The sequence below is a fragment of the Chinchilla lanigera genome, unplaced genomic scaffold (genome assembly GCF_000276665.1).
Source record: "Chinchilla lanigera isolate Chin_1 unplaced genomic scaffold, ChiLan1.0 scaffold00048, whole genome shotgun sequence".
Classification (NCBI taxonomy): domain Eukaryota; kingdom Metazoa; phylum Chordata; class Mammalia; order Rodentia; family Chinchillidae; genus Chinchilla; species Chinchilla lanigera.
Window position 1 is genome coordinate 13,334,655 of NW_004955449.1, and position 21,995 is coordinate 13,356,649.

Here is a 21,995-nt window from a genome sequence, read left to right on the forward strand (position 1 = left end):
CAGCCTCAATATACTTTAAGCAAGATGTTGTATTGAAAAAGCTTCAAGTTACAAGTACATTTCAAATACAGTGTCTAGAATGTTGCAATCATGTGCAGAGGTTTTTGGAAACTGCTGAGAGTCCACAGAAAGGATGTGTGCCTTGGACGTTGCTTGTGCATACTGTAGCAATTATTTTCTGATGACTATATTGAGCGTTTGGTGAACAGGTCAGGAAGCAGTGTTTTTATGTTTCCCAGCATGATTTATTATATGTATATGTTCACACACCAAGAAGTTATAAATGTATTTAGTTACATGTTAGGGATTTGTAGGGAAAGAAATTTAGTTACAGTTTGGAAGATTGGTCGGGGTTGTGACCGATGTGTAATACTTTATTTTTTCTCCTTTAAAATAATATGAAATATGTTCACATTTTGATGCTGAATATCTGCTTTTCAAGAATAGATTATTGATACTGTAGTGTGCTTGTAATTTCAATGTCTAAGCCTATTTATTTGACAAAAATTGTGAGTATTCACATAACAATAAAACTTATCCCTTCCCCTAGGTCAGGAAGCTTATAGTAGAATGGGCATTTTTTTTTTTTCTTTTCTATTTCCAAAGCATGTATTCTTTCTACTCTTCCATCAGCTCCCTGGCTATGGTTTCTAACATCTCCATGATTGAAGCAGTGAAGAAGGATAGGAAGGTTTGTTGACCTGAGAACGATGTAATGGGATGTTGATTTATATGGCCAGGCACCAAGGTGATACTTTCTCTCATGAAATGCTTCAGATATTTTTTTGAGCTTTCTCCCCAGTCTCCTTCAGTCCCTTGAAGCTAGAGAATACTGTCCTTGGGCTCACCCCTCAGTTTCTGATAATGAAATGGCTTGTCTTCAGCCAGTTCTCCCTGCCTCTCCCGGGTAATCTTCCTCCACACATAATGCGGGGCCAACTTCCTGTATGACCTTCTTCAGATCTACCTTTGCCAACCACTTCTAGGACAGCAGTTATTTCCCTACCACACTAGTAAACCCCTTCAGCTAGGCTTTCTCCTTTTAGACCACTCATCCTTGGAGATGGACATGAACCCTCAGGACACAGGAATGAGTGGTCAGCCAACCATCCCAAACCAGTTTTCAGCCAGCTCCTGGTAGGCCCTCTTAGATGGTCTGCTTTCCTACTTTGAGATGTGAGAGCACCTGGCCCCCACTTTTTTGTAGCCTTTGCTGAAATAGAGATAGAAAGAGGCCTTTTAGAGTAGTACCCTGAACACTTACCTAGGCCTTATTTCCAATACCTGTAATATTGAGCAGCATACTACAGTAGGTATATACTTTTGAAGATGATTTTACAGTCCATCTAGTTAAAATGAGACTGGGTATGGATTGGCACTCTATGACATGTCATGGGTGCTCTGTGAATGCCAGCTTCCCGTGAGTTGATAATGAGCACTGTTCAGAGACCTCCGTAGTAGGCTTTATGTTGTAAATTGGCTAGCAGAAATGATCTTCTCTTCTGTCATCTGTGGGGAAGACCAGTGTGCAGGTTCAGAGATGCTGGCAATGTGCCAGCGTTCTGCAAATACAGATCTCTTCAGGCCCCTAGAGAATGACTTGTTTCTTGGATCTGATTTCTTTTTTATGATATCTTTAAAGTTATAAGATACATTTTAAATGCTACTACATCTCTTGTTCCCTACCATAAAATCATGGATTTAAGTGTCTGGACTTGTTTAACTTTATGCTGTCTGGATAAAGGAGCACCTAGTCCTTAGGTTTTGGAGATACTATTTTTAAAGGAAGTTAAGTGGCGCCCCTGTGGTTGGGACCCATCACTGTCCACTTTCCACTACCGAATTAATCTTATAGTGTGCTGAAAATCCCACATATTAAAGTCTTGTTTTCTTAAGTAATCAGAAAAAAATGAAGGAGCGTTTACTTGCGGAAAAGTAGAAATGTAGTGTTGTTTGACACATTAGTTAGCTGGGTTGAGAAATGACCCCACAGATACTCAAAGCTGAATTTCAGAATTGCTAGTGAAAAGCGTTAGAGACCAGTAATATTGTTCCTCATTCGTGTTTTAGTTTTCAGTGCCTTGTTTATACCTGCCATAAATAGGTAATGTATTTGTTTTGTTGCTAATCAAAGAAATCAGTTAAGAGAGAGGAAAATTTTTAGACAGATACTGAAAATTTAAAAAGGGATATTTTAAAAATATGTCCATAGAGTATCCCAACGAAGAAATTTATCCAATAAAAATGGTCTTGAGCCTTTTGGAAAGCCCATTTATGTTAAATTTGGCTGATGTTTCAAATGTGTGCATTGTCAAATAAAAGACCCAGGTTCTACAAAAAGAAAAGAAATGAAACTCAGATCACAAGATAGAAAATATAAAATGTGGATCAACATTGATGATACCTGTTAACGGAAAGAGTTCTACAGGCCTTGGGTACCTAACCCTTGCTGGGGATCAACAGATCTTTGGGTGTATTTGGCTCGTGGTAAGCTCACTCATTTTCCTAATAAATAGGCAGTCAAACAAGCGGGAATTTAATCTCCCCTCCGCTCCAAGGTCCACCATGCGCCAAGCAGTGTGCAGTCACATGCCGGTTGGTGAACTTATTCAGTACAAGAGAAAACAGATGTCTGCTCTTCCTGCCAAGTCCCTTTCTTGCATTTTAGGAACCATTCCACACGCACAGGGAGGTTTTTGTTAATTTCTTTCAGATGATGTCTTGAGTGCTTTACACCATGTGGGACCTCTGCGCCCTGCTTTTCTACTCAAGTGAACATTAGTAGCCGTTTATCCCCTCTCACGGCCAGTGCGGGCTCTAGTTTTCCACTTGTTAGAGAAGCCCTTGAACCTTCTGTGCCTAGGGACATAAAGAGTCCTGATGGCCCTACTTTTGTTTGGACCACTTATAACTGACAGAATAACTTTTTTTCCAGACATGGCAACTTATTATTCAGACATAATAAGGCAAAATTACCGTTGTCACTGGTTCTAAAGAAAGTAAATTATCCTTATTGAAAAACACTACCAGTGACTTCAAGGATTATATGTCCCGTTCGCTACGAGTGTGCATTAATGAGAATGCATGGACACCTTGGGGATTAGGTATTTTTGTGGCAAGTGCAGCCAGTTTAGCGTTTCTCCCCATTCCTTTGTGTTTTGTTTTGTTTTTAACATGAAGGTTGTTACAACACTGTGAGCAATGCTTGCAGTGCAGGTTGGGCAATTGGAAAGAAAGGTAATAGCATTACCTCCAGTGGTCCACCCACCTGAAGAAACCTGACAGGACTGTTGATAGCAAAAACAAGTGTGGGGGGCTGGGGATTTAGCTCAGTGGCACAGCGCCTGCCTGGCAAGCGCAAGGTCATGAGTTTGACTCCTGGTACCGGAAAAAAACCAAAAAACCAAAAAATAAAAAAAAAATTTAAAAATTAAAAAATAAAAACAAGTGTGGAAAAAAAGTAGGAAATGTTTACGTTGTATTAGTCCACTCTATCTCATTATAGCCAAGAATAGTTTAAGAGCTCAGTTTCTTTTTAGATTTTTCTGTTTCTTTCTGATTTTTAACAGTTTTAAAATTTGTGTCTTCATTGGTAAATTTTCACATTAAATCAAATTTTGTAGAATGTGTAATTTTTTAGTATTTTAACAACAGAAACAACTAAAATGTAGGTCTAGGAAGTAGTACCTACATTGTTACCTCCTTTTAAAAAATAATATATAACAATTTTTTCCTATGAGAGCTCTTAAGTATTAGTTACTGAAGTCTTCATAACTATGATTTAAAAAGAAAAAGTCATGGTATTTTAATATATGTTTGTTATGTAACATTTTTCTTGTTATATCTGTGCCCATTGAGTATTTTAATAACCTTTAACTAAGGAATTCCCAGGTTGATTCCGAATCTGACTAAGCATGATTTAGAAGTATTTCCAAGATAGAGTTGATTGTGTCACTCCTTTGCCTCCAGAGCCTTCCTGCTTTTCACACTGTGGCTTTCAGATTGCCACTCCTTCCTCCTTCCTCCTCCTACTCACTCATCTCTCAAAAGATGCCAAATCAGGAGACACATGTGACTTATCTTCCTGAAGTATCAATGTTGCTTGATGGTGTTAGGTCAGAAATACTGTTTATTAAAAACAAACTCTAATTTTGAAATAATAGATTAGTTAACATGCCCTCCCATCTCTTTTTTTCCTTTTCTTCTTCTGGGTTTTTGTTGTTGTTGTTGTTGTTTTGTGTTAGAGTTTTTAGCATAAGACTTCCAGGAAACTTTGCAGTTCAGGCAAGGCTGCTTTGCCTTTCCCCACAGACCCCTCGGGACACATTCGTTCTCCATGCTCTTAGTGCTTGTTCAGTGAGAAATAAGCAGCAATGCCTGAAAAAAATAAACTCCTCAAACAGCCTTTCACAGTGGGTTGCAACCTATTGACCTCTGCTTGTTTCTTAAGTCTCTTGTCCTCTGAACAAAGTGTCCCCTCATCTCCCTACAGGAATTATCCTCTCTCTGTTCTCCCATGGTGATTTTCAGGACCCAGCCTTTGCTACCTGTGTTTCTGTCTCAGCTGTTTAACCTTAAGTGGCCAGGAATTAGGACTCAGGTCATAGTCATTTTACAACAACAGGTGGAGATGTACAAGATGCACTGGAAATGTCCTTGAATGAAGCCGAAAGTCCCCTCAGGGCCAACTTTAGGGAGGAAGGACTCTGTTTGTATTGGCTGGTGCAGGACCAGATTTGCATAGTAAAAAGTACCCTCTTGCACTTTAAGGAAAGCTTTAGAGACTTGGAAGTTACCGGCAGATGAGATGCTAATCAGGGAACCGCAGGGAACCGCACGGGGGGTGGGGGTGTGCAGGAGTAGTTGAAAGAAGAGCAAATAAAGTGGAAATGAGGGCCTGAAAGACTCCCTCTTCACCCGCCTCAGAAGAATTTGAAAATTTTCAAACCTAAAATAATTGTTCCTGCTTTTCCCTCCATTTTGAAAACTGTATTATCGTCCTATATCTATTAAATCACTTGTTCATTGTAGACATTAAAGATATATTATACAGAATTGACAATAAAAGGTTTTGCTAAGCATAAAGTAATTGGTGGTACCACACTGAATTTACCTAATTTCAGCTAAAAGCAAAAATAGTTGCCATTTTTGTTCAGCATATGAATGGCTTATGAGCATGTTCAGCTTACTGTTGAGCATTTGAAAAATTCAATTCTTTGCTTGGACCTCCTGGTGACCCCTGAGGGCCTGGAGCAGCCAGTGCTCGGAACCTTTCTGAGAGATCTGGCTGAACACAGCCTTCCTCTGTCAGGTCCAAGGGGTTGATGGGGACAGTACTTGTTGCATATAGTTCTTGGTCTTTGAGAAATTTAACCCTTAGAAATAGAAGGGCGTTTGCTGTTCCCTATGCCAGATTGTTGTTTATTTATTTATGTACTTATTATGGTGCTAGGAGTCAAACCCAAGGCTTCAGACATGCTAGGCAGGAGATCAACCACTGAGCTAGCCTCCCCCAACCATCCACAGATTATTGTTTAAGTTTGTCTTACCAGCTAAGCATAGCACAAAAGGTCAGTGTACGCTTTTATTTGCAGATTATTTAAAGGAAAACTTTTCATTGCAGGTTAGTGCTAGGATACACTGGAAAGACTTTATACAAATTCAGGTATATATTTTTAAAGCACCATATATTTCAGAAATCTGGAAAGTTACAATGAGTGTGCTGTTCCATTACTGAAGGCTGAATGATCAATTAATGACTTTACAAATAGTGCTTATTGAAGAAAAATCCTAAGCTCTCATATGGTTCAATATGTAAAGATACAGTTTGTTTATAAGATCAAAGGAAAGGCTGATTTTGAATTCAGTCTGTGCTAACCTCACAATTGCAGAGGTGAATTTGTACTTGGTCAGATTATATCAGTAGTCAGGAAGGTTTTCTCTGAAGATTTGAATACTATACTCTTCATAAATGTATAAAAGTACATTTAGTATATAGTATATACTCTTTTATAGTATGTACTATACTCTTTTATAAAAGTTCAGCCTTTCCAGTATTCTAAATTGTGCCCTGCCCAGAGCTCATCATTTTATACAGCTTTGATGTTCTTGTTTGGGTTATTAGCAGTGCCCCTTTTTCTTCGATGATCAGTACTCAGAAGTAATGTAGGCTCTGCCATAGGGCAGAGCAGAGCAGTTTGCACAAAGCCTGCACTGGACTTCACATGATTTGATCCAAAATCCTTCATGTATCTCTAAACTTAATTATTAGTCATAATAGCCTCCTGGGCAATAGTGTGCCCGAAACAGGCTCCTAAAAATAGCAGTGGAAGAGAGGTTGGTTATTTTTGGAAACACTACAAACTACTAAGAGTTGTGGTGTCATGAGGGCATCTTCTCCAATTCAGTGGTACCTGCTAGCAGTGTTACTTCCACATCTGCTGGGAAGAGTTCTGGAGGATCATGTCTGCCTGTCCAGACTGTCCAGACTTCAGACACTGTCATCGAGTGTCCAGCATGACCTGGGTATTCTGTGGACCACAGGGTCTCACTAGGTAGTACTGTAAAAACACAGCAAAGGACATGTCTGTATAAAAATAAGTGTTTTAATACAAATATCTTCACTTCTCTTGGAAATTGATGACAATTTTCTGTTCTGCTTTAGCAACAGGAACAAGATCCTACCAACCTTTATATTTCTAATTTGCCACTGTCCATGGATGAGCAGGAACTTGAAAATATGCTCAAACCCTATGGGCAGGTTATTTCTACAAGAATATTACGTGATTCCAGTGGTACAAGTCGTGGTGTTGGCTTCGCCAGGTAAGCTTACTGCCCTCGCTATTATATCAGTGATAGTAACTCTGCTGAGTTAACTTAGAAAATAAAAATTGATCAATTAAAAAAAAAATTTGGCTAGGGTTATGGGATCCAGTTGCACCATGAACTCATGTCATGTGTAAGTTTACATGTAAAATTTCCCAAATCTTTTACATGTTCATTAGGATTCCTGACCTGAGTACATTCAGTCTTGGTTGGGTCATGCCAAGAACCTATCACATGAGAAATAGCTCTGAAAGTATGTGTCCTTATATTTGATTAGTTGGGATCCTTCTAACTTTTTAAAAATGACAATAGGTCTCCTAAATTTCATAGGTAAGTAGTATGTTTTTTTTTTCCTTGAGGTAGAAGTATGAATTATCATCAATAAAGTGAATTAAGTTTTTAAGTTAACTATTTCAAACATTTTAAGAAGACAAAAATATCACACCTAATCACTACATTAATTTAACAACTATTAACATTTTACAATTCTTGCATCAGTTTTTTTAAAGAAATAAATGTTCCAATTAATTTTTAATGTCTTCCTTCCCAGAAAAGATGCTTGAGTGCAGTAGCTAATTTGGTTTCTAGAGGAAAAGTATTAAATAGAAAAGTTTTGATTTGGGGCACAGTTCTAAACCTAAAGTCCATCTGTAAAGGTTGATTTTACATGATGCATGTTTTAGGAGTTTATTAATACTGTATAGTGGCAGATGGTGTCTGCATGTTTTAAATTATTAACTTTGGTTTTGGGGGAAAGCATGATGACATTTTACTCTAATATATACATGGTAATTACATCTTACACAGAACTGTGATAGCAACAAAGCATTATTATTATTATACATTAATATCATAATTGAGACACAAAAGGGTCCTTCCCATTGTCACCTGGCTGCAAGTCATAGCAAGTCCTACTTGTTTCTTCTGACTTTTAGTCTACTGCTCTGATAAGCTAGGGGATTTTATAATAAAACTAAAATAACCTATCAGTACTAGTCACAAAGGCCAGCATCTCCACCATGCACTTTGTTGGTTAAAAGAATCCAGGAGACGCTGAATGACTGACATCTCTTTGCTTCTGTGGGTGTCCTTCTGAAAGCAGATCAAATGGTGATTTCTGTGCCTAATGACAGAACCCAAGTAAATTCTATTGCTTATAAAACTATCACTGTCCATTCAAATTGAGGTGTGACTCTGTGGTCATCCAGCAGCATACTATATTTTTAGTAATTATTTTGTGGATTCTTTTTTTTTCCTATTAAGTAGAACTAAATCCAAATAATCTAAATCCTCAGAGATATCTCTCAAATGGATTGGGCCACCTATAGATATAAAATAAGTTGTAAAGTTAAGTTACATTCTTTAATTTCTCCTTCAAAGTCAAGATGACAAAGAAGATACATAGTGGACTTTACAGATTTAATTTTAAACCTGACATGAATGTAAAAAACATGTAAGGCACATCCTGTGATTGACACTAGCTTTTGCCATTACTCTCTAATCTGTCATTTTATAAATTCAGAACAAGAAAGACCATGTGTAAAATAACTAATATTCTAGTAGGTAGGAAATGCATTCATGTGTTAAACTATTGTTTTTAACTCAGTATCAGCACTATGAAGCAATTATGTATTTATTTCAATTTTCCAACAATTAGACTAAAATTATACATTTAGTATGCTTAATATTAAACACTCTGGATATGCTTTGTTTCCTTTATGATGGAGAATGTACTCTAGGGTTAGGTATTTTACTGTAGGAAATATAAAAGAGCAGTTAAATGAAGGAATAAACTGTCATATTTACTAAGTCTCTTTGGTATCCAAAACATCTAAAAGAGTACTTGTACATGCACAGAATAATACTGAAAGTGAGAGACCTCTAAATAGTCATATTTTTTTCTTACAAATAGGATGGAATCAACAGAAAAATGCGAAGCTGTAATTGGTCATTTTAATGGGAAATTCATTAAGACACCACCAGGAGTTTCTGGTAGGTTGTTTGTCTAAAGTTTTATCAGCAGTCTTTTATGTAATGTTTGTATAACTTTAGCACATGATGGCTCTTATATTAAGAGCAAAACTCTCATTTTCCTTTTTAAAATGTATTTCTTCTTGTCAACAAATACGATTTAAACTTTTACCCCTTTCCGGGCCCTGGATTTGTGAGTATTATCTGCAGCAGGCCCAGTGCTAAAGCATAGCAGCTTCTGCTCCCCTTTGAGGTGTCAGCCATCTTGAACCTACCTCTTTATTGTGCTTGGGAAGCCTCCCATCGGGCACATCCATGGAGCAGAATGGTATCAAGAATACCACACCTCAGACTTTTTCATGCCAAGGCCACATTCACTGTCCCTCCCAGGAAGGCTGATCTGAAATAAAGAGTTCCTCCACTGTCACTGTTTCTTGGCCCTGTTTCTTTACCTGTTTCCTATCTCTACAAAATCTAGTCCCCGTTTTTGAGCACTAAAACCATTTCTTTAGCAACAGCCTTAGTTGTCTTAGACACCAGCGCCTGGTGACTTCTGCCTGGATTGATCATGAGCACTCCACTTTCACAGCACCTGTGACACCTGGTGGCTAAAGGTTGTCACCATGGCAGATTTGTGTCTTTAGCTTGCCAGGGCCTCGGCACCACTGGGGCTTACTCTGATCTTCCCACTCCCTCCCCACTTCAGTTCTCCTTGTCACCAGCCTGTGTGGACCCTGCCCTAGCTCTGAGCTGGGGACTCTACTTCCCCTGTGGTGAACAGAATTGAGATCACCAGGTAGAAGCACTGTCACCATGCAGCCCCTCGACATGGGGCCCCACCCCTGCACCCAGCCTTTCTCCTCTCCCTCCTTGAAGCTCAAGGATAAGCATGCGGAACCATCTCTGAGGCCGCATTCTCTGGGGATCCTTTTCTACGTGCTAACACCTCCCTCCTGTATAATTCCAGTCTCTTTCTTGTGAGACTACTCATCCCTATCTCTCCAGGGTGAACCAGTCCCGAGAACGAGGTGCCTGTGGATGAATAAGAAAAGTAAAGAGAGACGAGAAAAACAAGAGAGCCAAAAGTCTGAGATCACGGGGCTTACAGCCTCTCAGACTGCCCTCCTCCCATACCAATTTCCGTCACCTTTATTGAGCGAGAACCAAGGGCATAGCTAGTACAGATGGGCGGATACCAAAAAATGTTTTAGCAAGGATAGCTCAAGAATTACCCTTCCCCACATGAGATCCAAGACATGCCTATAATCCCAGCATTCAGGAGGCTGAGACAGGAAGATTGTAACCTCAAGGTGAATCCATGCTGTATAATAAAGCCTTATCTTAAGAAACTGTTTAACAAACCATTGTGTCCTCAATGCATTCTAATCAAAGAATGTCCTTCTCCACACTTTCTTTTGCTTGAATTCTTTTTTTTTTTTTCAAACAACACCAAAAACTTCTTTTCAATGAGTAAAACAACAGATCTCTGGCAAGACTAAATGTTCAGGAAATGAAAGAAAATAACACAAAAAGTACTAGGAACAAAAGAATATGACCATAACTATAGTAGACATTTTTAAAACCACAGAATTCAGTAAATGTGTGAGTTACATTATGCCTGAATTTTTTAGAAAAAAATCCTCATTTATGTTTCACATTATTCAGGTTTTTATGATTGAAATTAAAACTCAGTGCAGACCCCTCTCTCCTTCTCATGTAAACATTTTCAAATTATAGTTGTCACTTGTTTCCCACTCACACCTCAGCACTCAGTGTGATACTCGCCCTGAGCCATGCAGTTCATGTTACCAAACTTACTGTATTTGTTTGCTAGGGCAACAAATATAGTAACAAAATAGCACAAACTGAGTGACTTAAACAACAGAACTGTAGCAGCTCAGGTTCTGGAGGCCCTAAGTCCAAGATCCAGGTGAGGTGAAGTTGGTTCCCTCCAAGGGCTGTGAGGGAATGGCATGTTCCAGGCCTCTGTGCGTGGCTTGGCGGTGGCACCCTTGCCTGTGCGCCTTCTCATGAGCTTTCCTGTGTGTGTGTGTGTGTGTGTGTGTGTGTGTGTCACGTGCATGCGCACCCTCATCTCTGGTCCGGGTTTCCCCTTCTTCTGAGGATACCAGGCATAATGGATGAAGACCCACCCTAATGGCCTCATTTTAACTTCGAAGATCCTGTCTCTAAACAAAGTCACATTCTGAGTTACAAGAGGATTAAAGCTCTAACGTATCTTTTACGTTTTGAGGGATTCAGGGACCACACAATTCAGCCTGTAACACTTACCTCCTGATTATTGAACCCAGAGGTTTTGTCTTTTTCTGTGTTGTCTGTCTTATTTAGAACTGCTTATCCTTCACTCATCTTTGAATTGTGTCCTCTTACCCCATTTCTGTTTTCTTGTATTCCTTCTCTCTTGTGAACTAGCTTCTTTGACCTACTCTTAATTTTTTGGTATTTTCCTGAATTCCGTATTCGGCTGACAATGCTGATAGATTTCATTTATTCTCGAGGCTTCCATTCTACTTAAGACGGCCACAAGATACTCATGTCTGCCCACGCTTTTCCCCTGAGTATCAGCCTGCCTGGCCTCAGACATTTACGTTCATCCTCTCCAAAACTAAATTAGTCTCCCCTCCCATCAAATCCTGTCTTCTTCATCTTGTTAGCGGTACAGTATCCACCCAGGTACCCACACCAGAAAGCTGGGACTGGACTCCTCCAGTCACCACTTCCATCTCTCACATACAAACAGCCATTCAAGTCCTTATACTTTTCTTCTGATCACATCTGGACTCTGCCCTCTTCCTCCGTTTTTTCCTGTCACATCCCAGTTTCCTCTTATCTTTCACCTAGGCCATGACAGCAGCTCTTGATTGCCGCTCTGTCTAATCTTAAGTCCCTCAGGTAGCTCCTGATTATAGCAAAAAATATTTACATAAAATAGACACTTCTGTATCACTTTTCTGCTAAGTCATCTCTCCACCTGCAGAAGAAAAGACCTAGGATTCATAGCATGACACTGAAAGCCAAAAGTGACTGGACTCTTGCTTCTTTCATTTATGTGCTCTGCGTTTTCTGCCTTCTTATTTTTCCTTTTCTAGTACTGAACAATGAGTGATATTCAGAGCGCACCACAGTGCATCATTTCTCTTTGCTTTCTCTCTGTGGTTTCTGATGACTTGAATCCATTTGGTTCCCTTTCAACTGGCTGTCTGTGCCTCACCGTACAGGACTCTGTTCATGGCATGCCTTCTCCTTGCAGGGACCTCCTGTGACCCAGTTTGGTTATGCTGTGTCTGCAGAGTACCCCGAGGGTGCTCACCTGGTATCACAGCACTTACTGTGTTTACATGCATCAATCCCCCTAAACTTTAGGTTCTAGAAGTCAGAAACTGGCTTCTCATCTTTCATGTGCATGCTCAGCACAGTGCTTGAATGGTACTAACCAACAACCAATGTTTGTTGGTTTTAAATAAATTTTACTACGTTACAATACCAAGACGGGACTATCTTCTAACAAGCTCACATATGGGGTAAAAATTGAAATGCTTTGTGACTTACAGCCAGCTCCTAGCATGCTGCCTGCCAGCAAAGAAGGAGCCTCAAAATTTAGAAACCACCTCACCTTGCTTTAAAAAAGAGTTATTGAAATGGATGTATGTTTATTACTATGTGTTTCCTACAACAACCATTGAGAATAGTCAATGAATATTCAGTTGGTCACTCATGTATAGCTCTATTTATTTTCTTTAGAAACCACTTTGAAGATACCAAAGTATAGTACAACAACCATTGATAATAACCTACAACCTTTGTCTGTAACTTACTATTATTTGTCTATTTGTTTTCCTGAGAAACTATCTTGTAGATAACAATATGTAAAACAATAACCATTGATAATTTCCTACCACTCTGTAATTCACTAAGCCCCCCATTACTATGTTATCCTTCTTTTACTCTTTAAAATGAAAAAAAAGTTATTGATACTATTAGATGGGGGAAAAAGAGAAAAAACCACATCCATATCTTTTCTCCCACATGATTTTAGTCTTATGTTGCCTGAAACAGAACACCTCAGTTCTGCTTCCCAGTGTGAGATAGAAAGTCTTTATCAGTCCTTGGGTGTTTCATCCAATAGCCCCACTTTTCTACCTGTACCTGTGCATATCCTAGAGTTAAAGTTGGGGTCTCACTAGGTTGGACAGAAGTCTGGAAAGGAGGTTTTTTTACTGTGCTACCGTAGCCAGCTGTACGTGGAGTATTTTAGGACATCAGCTACGCCAATAGGATTTACCCTAAATATTCGTGTTGGGCAGCAGGCGTTTATACTTACCTCTAAAGTGGGCAGGCAACCGCAGGGGCAACCCAGGGGATAAGAAATCCATCAAACAAGTACAGCCCCCTCCTCTGGTAGTATGTTCGGCGATCTCCCAAATTTGTATGTGCAAAAATATGTGCCACTGAAGTAAAGGGATCCAGTGAGTTGAACTTAAGTAGCATAAAATATTGCTCAAGTCCCACCTCCTGAAAGCCAGCACAGAGTCTCTACAGAGCATGAGTCCTGGTTTTCTACACAAGACACCACAATCAAGCACTGAGGTATTTTGAAGTTAGATTAATTCCAGCCAGGAGTCACTGCAGTGGGAGTTGCTCAAAGGCTGTGCACGTGACCAGTGTTCAGTATTTACCCTCCTATAGCTCCAGGGTTTCATTCTGAACTGGATGACTGATGATGATGATTAGGGATCACTTTAATTTTCTGGACCCAGTTGAGTTTCATTTCATAGATGGACTAATTTGTAAGTCTGTGCAGTACCACAGGCTACATTTGATCTTGTAGTGCTAAAACCTGACAGCACAGTGCTTCTGTGGCTATACCTGAAGGTGAATTGTCTAATAGTACAAGTTTGGAGATGAAATATGACCTGGAAGGACAGTATTCCAAAAGAACTCAACCTAGGAGGACAGCCTCCTTTCTGTTTTTCAGGTTAGTTTTATTTTCCCATCAGCAGCACTGAACTGAAAGAAAAGGAAAGAGAAAGGAACGTTTTTAGCCTCCACCCAAGTAAAGGCTCAGGAGCCTTCTGTAAACCTGGCCCTGGGAAGCCTTCCAAGTTCAGCACTGTGTGACTGGGTTTTCTCCGCTTCCTTTGAGTCACCCTTTGCATTCTCCAGAGCCCACAGCATGAGTTCCTTTGAAGGGCTGCTTATCCACCTATGTGTGACATCTCTACTTTCTTGGCTTATTCTTACAGACAGCAAGAAAAATTTGGGAAGAAAAAGCATCCAGGACACATTTGTTTTGAAGTTGTTATTCTGAGATAAGATCTCTCTTTTCCCAGAGTGCAGTAGATCTCCGGGTGTAGCAGACTGGGGTTGCCTTTGTTCTCCAGAAGACTTCATGGCTATGTCCTTTGACTGTTTTCTTTGAAGTGGGTTCATAGACTATTGGTCACACCCATTGAAGGGGGGGAAAAACAACCTTGATTCCCAAACCACATGTCGTCTGCAGCACGGGAGCGGGTAGAGAACAGCCTCTTCCAAGTTGTGCCAGGTGACACATGGCGCACGAGAAGCAGACAAGTTCCATCTGCACTGTGAGCCTTGCCCCAGGGGGTAAAATTTGCAGTCAAGCTGTTCTCTGGCTTCTGAATCAGTGCTTAATTTTGTGTCATTTCTGAGTAACGGTCTCTCCTGTGTGTCAGTCTCGGTTTCCATTAGGTTGAAAGTTCTTTGAGGGTTCAGGAGCTGCATTTCATTTTTTAATTTTCTCCTGAGCACTGGAAGTTTGTGCATCACTTTGTACCAGCAGAACTTACCAAGTATTTTTTAAGAAAATTTTTCACGTAGAGTTCATCCCAGTAATCATGGCTATTTGGAGAACGTTTTTGGTACCTTCTTACATGTGAGGGAGGTTGAACTGCTTTTCAGCTAGGCTTGAATGTACAGTGCAGGACGTGGAAGCATGCTATTGTGATGAATTCAGCTTTCCCCAAAACAAGTGCCTAGTACGCTTGAGAACGCACAAAGGATTGAAAATAGTTTTCAACCTTGGGGTTTTTTTTCTTTTCTTGTTCTCATAATATGAGAATTATCTTTGAGTACGAGTTGGTTTTTAGATACTGTTCTCCTCTCTCATTGTCTGAATGACTACCATATAACATCAGTTGTATGGGGTACGTGTGATTACTATCAGTAGAACCAGATGAAAAATAAAAATGTTTTCAGGCAAGGGTAAATTGAATGAGCCTCCACTTGAATGTTTAAATAATGTAGGCTCATTGCTAGGCAGTCATAACATTTCATAAATAGTCAGAGGATGGTTTATTTAATGATGCATGTTGTTTAGCTGGCATAAGCAGAAGTATCTGGGATAGTTCCTGTCAGAAAACTTGGATTCCTGCACAGCTGGCAGTTTGCCTGTGATATTGGAGCCAAGAAACCTACTTTAACCGAGACGCAGAGTCACATCTTGACACAGCTCTTGTCCTGGTGTGCTAGAGTTCTCGGAGAGAATTTGCTGGCCTTGATTCACTGGCGAGGGCAATGAGTGCCCCCGTTAGCGCCCAGGTCAGCAACATCCCCTAAAAGGAAAAAAAGGAAACCCACTTCAGTTATAGCCCTGAAGACACTTTCTGAAAATAACCTGAACTCGGCCAGCACACACTTAAGGAAGTCTCCAGATAGCTAAGTGAAAGAGATCAACTGTGCACCTGAGAAGTTGCTTCTCCTGCATCACCCACTTTCTGCTAACGTATCTTTCAGTCACTGGTAACAACTGAGTTTCCCTATGCCAGCAGTGCCCTACCCTGGCACAGGGCATAGTGTATAATGTAGAACATGTTTGGAGTTTTACAAAATTCCAAGGTACCACATTATCATTTTTAATGCGATGTGTTTTCTGAAATGCTTTTTTTAAATGGTGCTTTCTTGTATAATGTTACCGTATTTTAAAGATACTTTTATCTTATAGCAGATGCTTTAAATGTACATGATAGTTCGTTGGAAAAAAAGAAAGACTTGTTCATAGCTCGTGTCCTTGCCTCTTTTCACCTAGTCGCTCATTTTTTCCTGAAAATGCTGGAGCATTGCTTCTTACTTGATTTACTTTTGTTTTGAGTGCTGACTGGTGGAAAGTCAGTCAGAGTTGCTTGGAAAGTCCCTAACCAGTGTAAAGGACCCATAACTTCTTGGTGAGACAACCTAGGTGAATTCCATAGAGGTTTTCAGTAGCTTTATATGTTAATTTTGACAGTCCTCTGAAGTAGGTACTTGTTGATAAAAATTCCATGATGGGGAAATAGTGTGATGGTAGTTTCCACACAGTGAATGTTAGGAAAAAAATGCTGGCAAGTTTTAGTTATGTAGAACTGATGTCCAAACTAGGAGACTTGCCCCAGGCAGAAACATTGGTCATGATCATGATTTAGGGATGTGTCTAAAAATGCTCTTCTAGTATCTTCCTGGAAGGGAGAGCAGTCTCTTGGAAGACGGATGTGTGTGACCTGTAAGCTGGAACTCTCTTGGAGCTGAGAACAGCTCTTGTCACCCTGCTTATCTGGATACATGCCACCGCCCTTGCCTCCCCTAGGACGAAGGTCAGTAAGTGTGTTCAGTACTGCAGGATGTGACCTCCCATCTCTCTCAACCTCTCCGTGACATTCATGGACTCTGAGTAAGCCTGGAGTGCTAAGGGCAGAGGTTTTGTTTAAGTGTCTAGTCCTGGGAATGAGACTTGTTAGCCTTTCTGTGTTGTGTTGGTGTCAGTCTGCCATGGAGCATAAGGGTAGGAGTAGCTCCCGTAGAGTAAACTGACTGCTGGCAAGCTGCTTGCTTTGTGTCACTTTGGTGTCCCTTTCATGTTCAGACTGGGTATGTTGTGCCCAAAAGGACTTGAAAACCATTCTCACTCACATTCCGTAGTTCTCTGTGCATAGTGATATGGTGAGGGCATTGTCCCATTTCAGGAGACAGAAGAGGTAATGCTGGGGATGGGGGGGTTACAATTTTGGAAAAAGACCTAGAAATTTTTCAAAGGTTTCTATTGCCCATTTGTTCCCTTAATATTTGTCCTGAACATTGTTACTCCATAAAAAAAATTGTTGGCCACTCTAAGACAAAATATAGTTGGCTTTCCATGTCCCTAGATTCCATACCCACTGATTTAGCCAATCATAGATCAAAGCTATTCAGGAAAACAAATTGTATCTGTACTGAGTATATACAAACTTTCTTAGTCAGCATTCCCTAGAGAATACAGTACAACAACTATTTACATTTTCTTATATGTTGCAAGTAATCTAGAGATGATTCAGATATATGAGTTTCATGCAAATATGCAGTTTCTTCTAAGGAATTTGAATGTCCTAGAACCAATCCCTAGCAAATACAACGGGATAACTGTGTTTGAAGATTATGGTCCTGATACATTGTGATTGTATATTTAAGACTACAGTGTGTTCACAGCTCCCTCATCCACTGTTACAGAAGAACAGGGCCTAAGTGCTCATGTCTTCTCTAATGAGGAATCATTGCCAGGAGAGCAGAAATGCTAGCACAATCCCCAGTGCTTGCTGGGCATGGGCTGTCCTGTGGATCCACACCTTGAACAGATTTTGTACCACAGAGGGAAAGTCTCATTTTAAAACATGACAAGGGACCACAACTAGAGACATGGAAGTGCTTCATCCCCAGATGCTTTGAGTGCTGGGCCAGGCTTGAGATGGCACTGCCTTCAGGGAATTGTTATCACCACTGATCACACCCAGCCCTCAATGAGAGCCACAAATCAAAAGGTTTTATCAGGTTCTGCCAGTGCAGAGCAATAAATAGCAAAAGAATTTTATTAAAGCACGAGGATCTTGGGTAGAAGATGTGAAAGTTGCCGTGAAAGAGTTTTGTAAAAGGTAATTTGCCAGTAATTTCATCCTTAACTGTAACTTGAACTTTTCTTCATTCTATAAGAGGCTAAGGCAGCAACCCTAGCCCAAACCGGCCCACTAAATACCATGCAGAGCAAGCCAGCTCTAAAAAAAATTTATAATTTCTGAACCACAAGTCCATCTCCTGAGAATTTATCTTAATAATTCAAAAGTGAGAGGAAGGGCCATAATTCAAACCTTTGAGCTCCCCCTGTTGTCATAGAGGTACTAGCAATAGCTCCAGTACTCATGGAACTCTTCTAAGCACTTTCTCTGTTAATTTTGACAGTCCTCTGAAGTGGGTACTGTTAGCCCTCTCTCACCCACTGTGAAGCTAGAGACATTGAGTTACTTGCACAGCCACTGACACAGATTTCAAACCTAGGTTGTCCTATCTTGAAGCTAGTTTCCTAACCACTTACAGATAGCTGCCAATACAACAGTTGGCACAAAGAGAAGATGCACATCCAGATGTTCATACAGTGTTAGTTATAGTAATAAACTATGCATGAGCCCTCTTCAAGTACAGTGCAACGAGGGGCTGGGGATTTAGCTCAGCGGCAAAGCGCCTGCCTGGCAAGTGCAAGGTCGTGAGTTCGGTTCCCGGTACCGGAGAAAAACCAAAAAAAAAAAAAAAAAAAAAAAGACAAGTACAGTGCAACGTGACCTCTAAACACGTCACTCTAGAGCAAAGTAAGGAAAAGTCTACAAGATACATGGTGAGAAAAAGGGCTTATCCTTCCAAGTGTGAAAAATAAATGTATCTCTGTACTTAGAAAGGCAGTAAAAATATATTAAAATATTTATGTTCAGGTGGTGGGAGGGTATTGAGCTTTTTGTTTTCTGTTTAACCTGACTTTAATATTGTTGAATCGTTATTTTAGTGATATATAACCCTTTGGGGGGGTTGGAAAATAAAGTGGAAAAGAATTCCAGTAAAAATAAAAAGCCCAGCGGAAACAAAGCTAATGTGAATAAGCTGCAAGTGTTACTCTCTCCTCAGAGTAGCGGTGTGTAAGAGGAGGAAAGGAAGGGAGAGCAAGTCCTGAAAAAGCAGGCCTGGAAGGAGTAACGTTCACATAGAAAGGCTGTAACTATGCTAATGATAGACCCGCAGAACTTCGTTAGAAACAGAGGAGTCTGAAACAGGAAACAGTGTTGAGCACATACAAAATGTATATAAGATATGATCAAAATACAGTGAAAGTTTAAATTTTTCAAGAATTTTTAGAGCAGAAGATACTTGCCATTAATCCCCCTCAAAATACTGCTCCCCATTGCTCTGACCACAGATATCCCATTATTCTTGCCACTTTCTGAAGCGGTTCTGAAGACCTTCTTTCATGAGTATCTTTAGTTGTGCTGTGGTGGCTCTCTTGTCCAGAACTGATGCAACATGTTTTCCTTTCATGGTCATTTTGACTTGGGGAAGGAGCCAGAAGTTACCTGATGCCAGGTAAAGCAGAAGAGGCACTGTAAGGTTTCCACAGGGCTGCTTTTCCATTGAGTGGCACTCAGCAGCAGCATTCACTGTATCTTTGATCACATCTCATAAATACATGAAAAAGATCTTCCAGAACTTCTTAAGAAGGTGGCAAGAATGAAGCATGAGTGTGGGGGGGAGCGGCATTTTGAGGGGTTAATGGCACTGTGTCTTTCACAGTAGTAATTTCTTTGTTTGCACATTCTCTGTATATTTGATCACACCTTATATTGGATTCTTAGGTTGAAATTTTTTTTTTTTTTTTTTTTTTGGTTTTTCTCCGGTACCGGGAACCGAACTCACGACCTTGCGCTTGCCAGGCAGGCGCTTTTGCCGCTGAGCTAAATCCCCAGCCCCCTGGTTGAAATTTTTAAAAAGCAAAGCCCAGGTAGTTTCTGACATATTGTTAGTTGAATGCTTTTTTAAAGTAGCTAACATTAACGAAAGAAAACTAATTACAGTTCCTGAGTGGACCAGTTTTCCAAAATTGATGGAAAAGCTGTCAGGGGCAGTTGACATTTACTTAGAATGTTGATTAAGTTGAAATACTGCACAGCTAGAAAAGTGGGAGTTTAGAAGGAATAGTCTCCAGCTATTATTGCTATGCTGATAGGAAAAAGCACTGGGAAGGCCTCCTTTCCAACATGCTGAGGGGAAGGTCCATCCTGTTGCAGCTACAGAGAGCTCCAGGTCCTTAGGGTTGCTTGGTTAAGTAAATGAGGTGACTTGTGGAAGATCATGTTGTATACCATCGTGCCTCCTCAAAGCAGGGACCCTAGAAGTGATTGTCACTATTAATGTCAAAGAGAAACATTTGCTTTCAACTGACTGCATGGAGTCTGTCCTATAAATAAGTACATAAATTCTTACTACTTCAGGCACATTCTCATCCAAACTGAAGCACAAACTCCCTGGAGGGGCAGAGTTTAATGTATCCACCACTGTATCACCAGCTCCTATGTTCCTAGCACATAGTAGACACTCAACAAAAATTTCCACTGATAAATAAAACAAGAAGAGTTTTCATGGAAAAAAAGAAACGGATAGAATTTTATTTTGCTTCACATGGAATACTAGGACACTTTTTATTTCATTTGCTGAGTTGACCAGGCTGACCTCGAACTTGTGACCCTCCTGCTTCAGAGTAGCTGAGATTACAGGTGTGTGCCACCATGCCTGGCTACTTTATTTCATTTGAAACAAGAAACTATTAAAGGACATTCAGTGTATATCATTTCACTGATTACAGTCCTTTAAAATAAAAATCATGCTTGCCTAAGATAAGGGATACCTGACAGTATACACAGTTTAACTACTTACGTTTTTAGTTTTAGAGAGGAAATAAAGTATACACACTTTCACTAGTTACGTTTTTAGTTTTCAAGGGGAAATAAATCTTGAATGACAACAAATGATGTGGTAATTTTGAAGTCTTTTGTTTTTAAAGATTCAACGGCATCCTGTTCCATGTGTGCTTTTTTAAATGATGCATTTACAAACATGGCATCACTCACTTGATGTTTACCTTATCACTGTACATTCTTAACAGGCTCTATTGTCAACTGGGGTTTTTTTTTCCCTCTGACAGGGAAGCTTCTCATGTGTTAGAAGCACATCCCCAGATAGGGACCCTGGACTTTCACTTCAGTGTGCACCGGGGTCTTGCTACCCAACTGCTTTCATTCACACCCGCCTACCCAGTGTGAACTTCCAGAAACAGTCCAGCTTAGTCCATTTTTCTCTGGAAGAAATTACTCTAATGAATGAAAAGTTTACATTACTTGATAAGCCAAACAAACTCTTCCCAAACCAAAAAGAAAAAAAAAGGTTAAATTTCAAGCTGAGATCTAGTTTTTAGAAAGCCTCTAGGTAAAAGAATCTCATGGTGAAGATCCACAAAGTGTCTACTCCTCAGTGTTTATTATACTCTCTCCTGCCCGATGAGACTGAGTAGAGGCAAAGAAGCTTATAACCACCAGTGTCACTGGAGTGGACACTGAGTATTGTAAGGTCCTTTCTAGATCTGCAGAAAGTGAGATGTTGTCTCTGTCCATCTGAGATCGCTGTTGTCCTTAATCATTAAGGTGAGGTACCCCCAACCCCTCCCAGGCATGTTCTCATGCGCGCCTAGACATTGACCCAGAGATTGATGGGAGTTCACCCCTTGGAATTTTAAGCACCACATTTGTTTGGTTGCCTACAAAGATAAGTAACTTGGGAGAATTCCAGATGTGATAAGTCCTTATTCTCAGAAGGATTTATCCTTTTTCCTGTCCTTCTACTTATATGCTGTATTCTAACCTCTACTTTTCCTATGTCCCTTAATGATCCACTTGTAGAATCAAAAATATCATCAGTGATCAGATTTTCTTGCTTTGTCTCACCTTCTGTAACTGTTGGTAAAGGTAGAAATTTTTCAAGAGTCAGTACCTATTTTATAAGACAAACTGTATAATTCATTTACCTTCCAGGACCTGGCTTGAGTCCATCTCACATCATGCCCAATTTGCCTTAAATGGAAGTTCCTTATTTAGGAAAGCCTCAGCTAGAGGGGGTTGGCCTCAAAAGGTACATAAAGGACACTTTGTAGTGGAAGGGGCAAGGCTTGCTGATATTCTCCCAGACACTTAACATTTTTACTGTAAACACTGTGTACCTTGTATTGGTTTGTTTTTATTACTGTAACAAAATACCTGAGGCTGGATAACTTTATAAAGAAAAGTTTATTTAGCTCACATTTCTGAAAGTTCATAGTCCCTGGCTCCATTGAGGACCACATGCCAAGT

The 21,995-nt window shown here is 40.1% G+C and overlaps 1 protein-coding gene across 5 annotated transcripts in view; it reads left to right on the forward strand.

The window, feature by feature from the left end:
- Positions 1-21,995, forward strand: part of Rbms1 (RNA binding motif, single stranded interacting protein 1) — a 203,706-nt gene that overhangs the window by 170,349 nt on the left and 11,362 nt on the right. For all 5 annotated transcript variants that reach the window (XM_005393344.2, XM_005393346.2, XM_005393345.2 and 2 more), the window contains exons 5-6: positions 6,665-6,822; positions 8,738-8,817. In XM_005393344.2, coding sequence (XP_005393401.1) covers positions 6,665-6,822; positions 8,738-8,817 — 238 coding nt within the window. The remainder of the gene's footprint in view (positions 1-6,664; positions 6,823-8,737; positions 8,818-21,995) is intronic.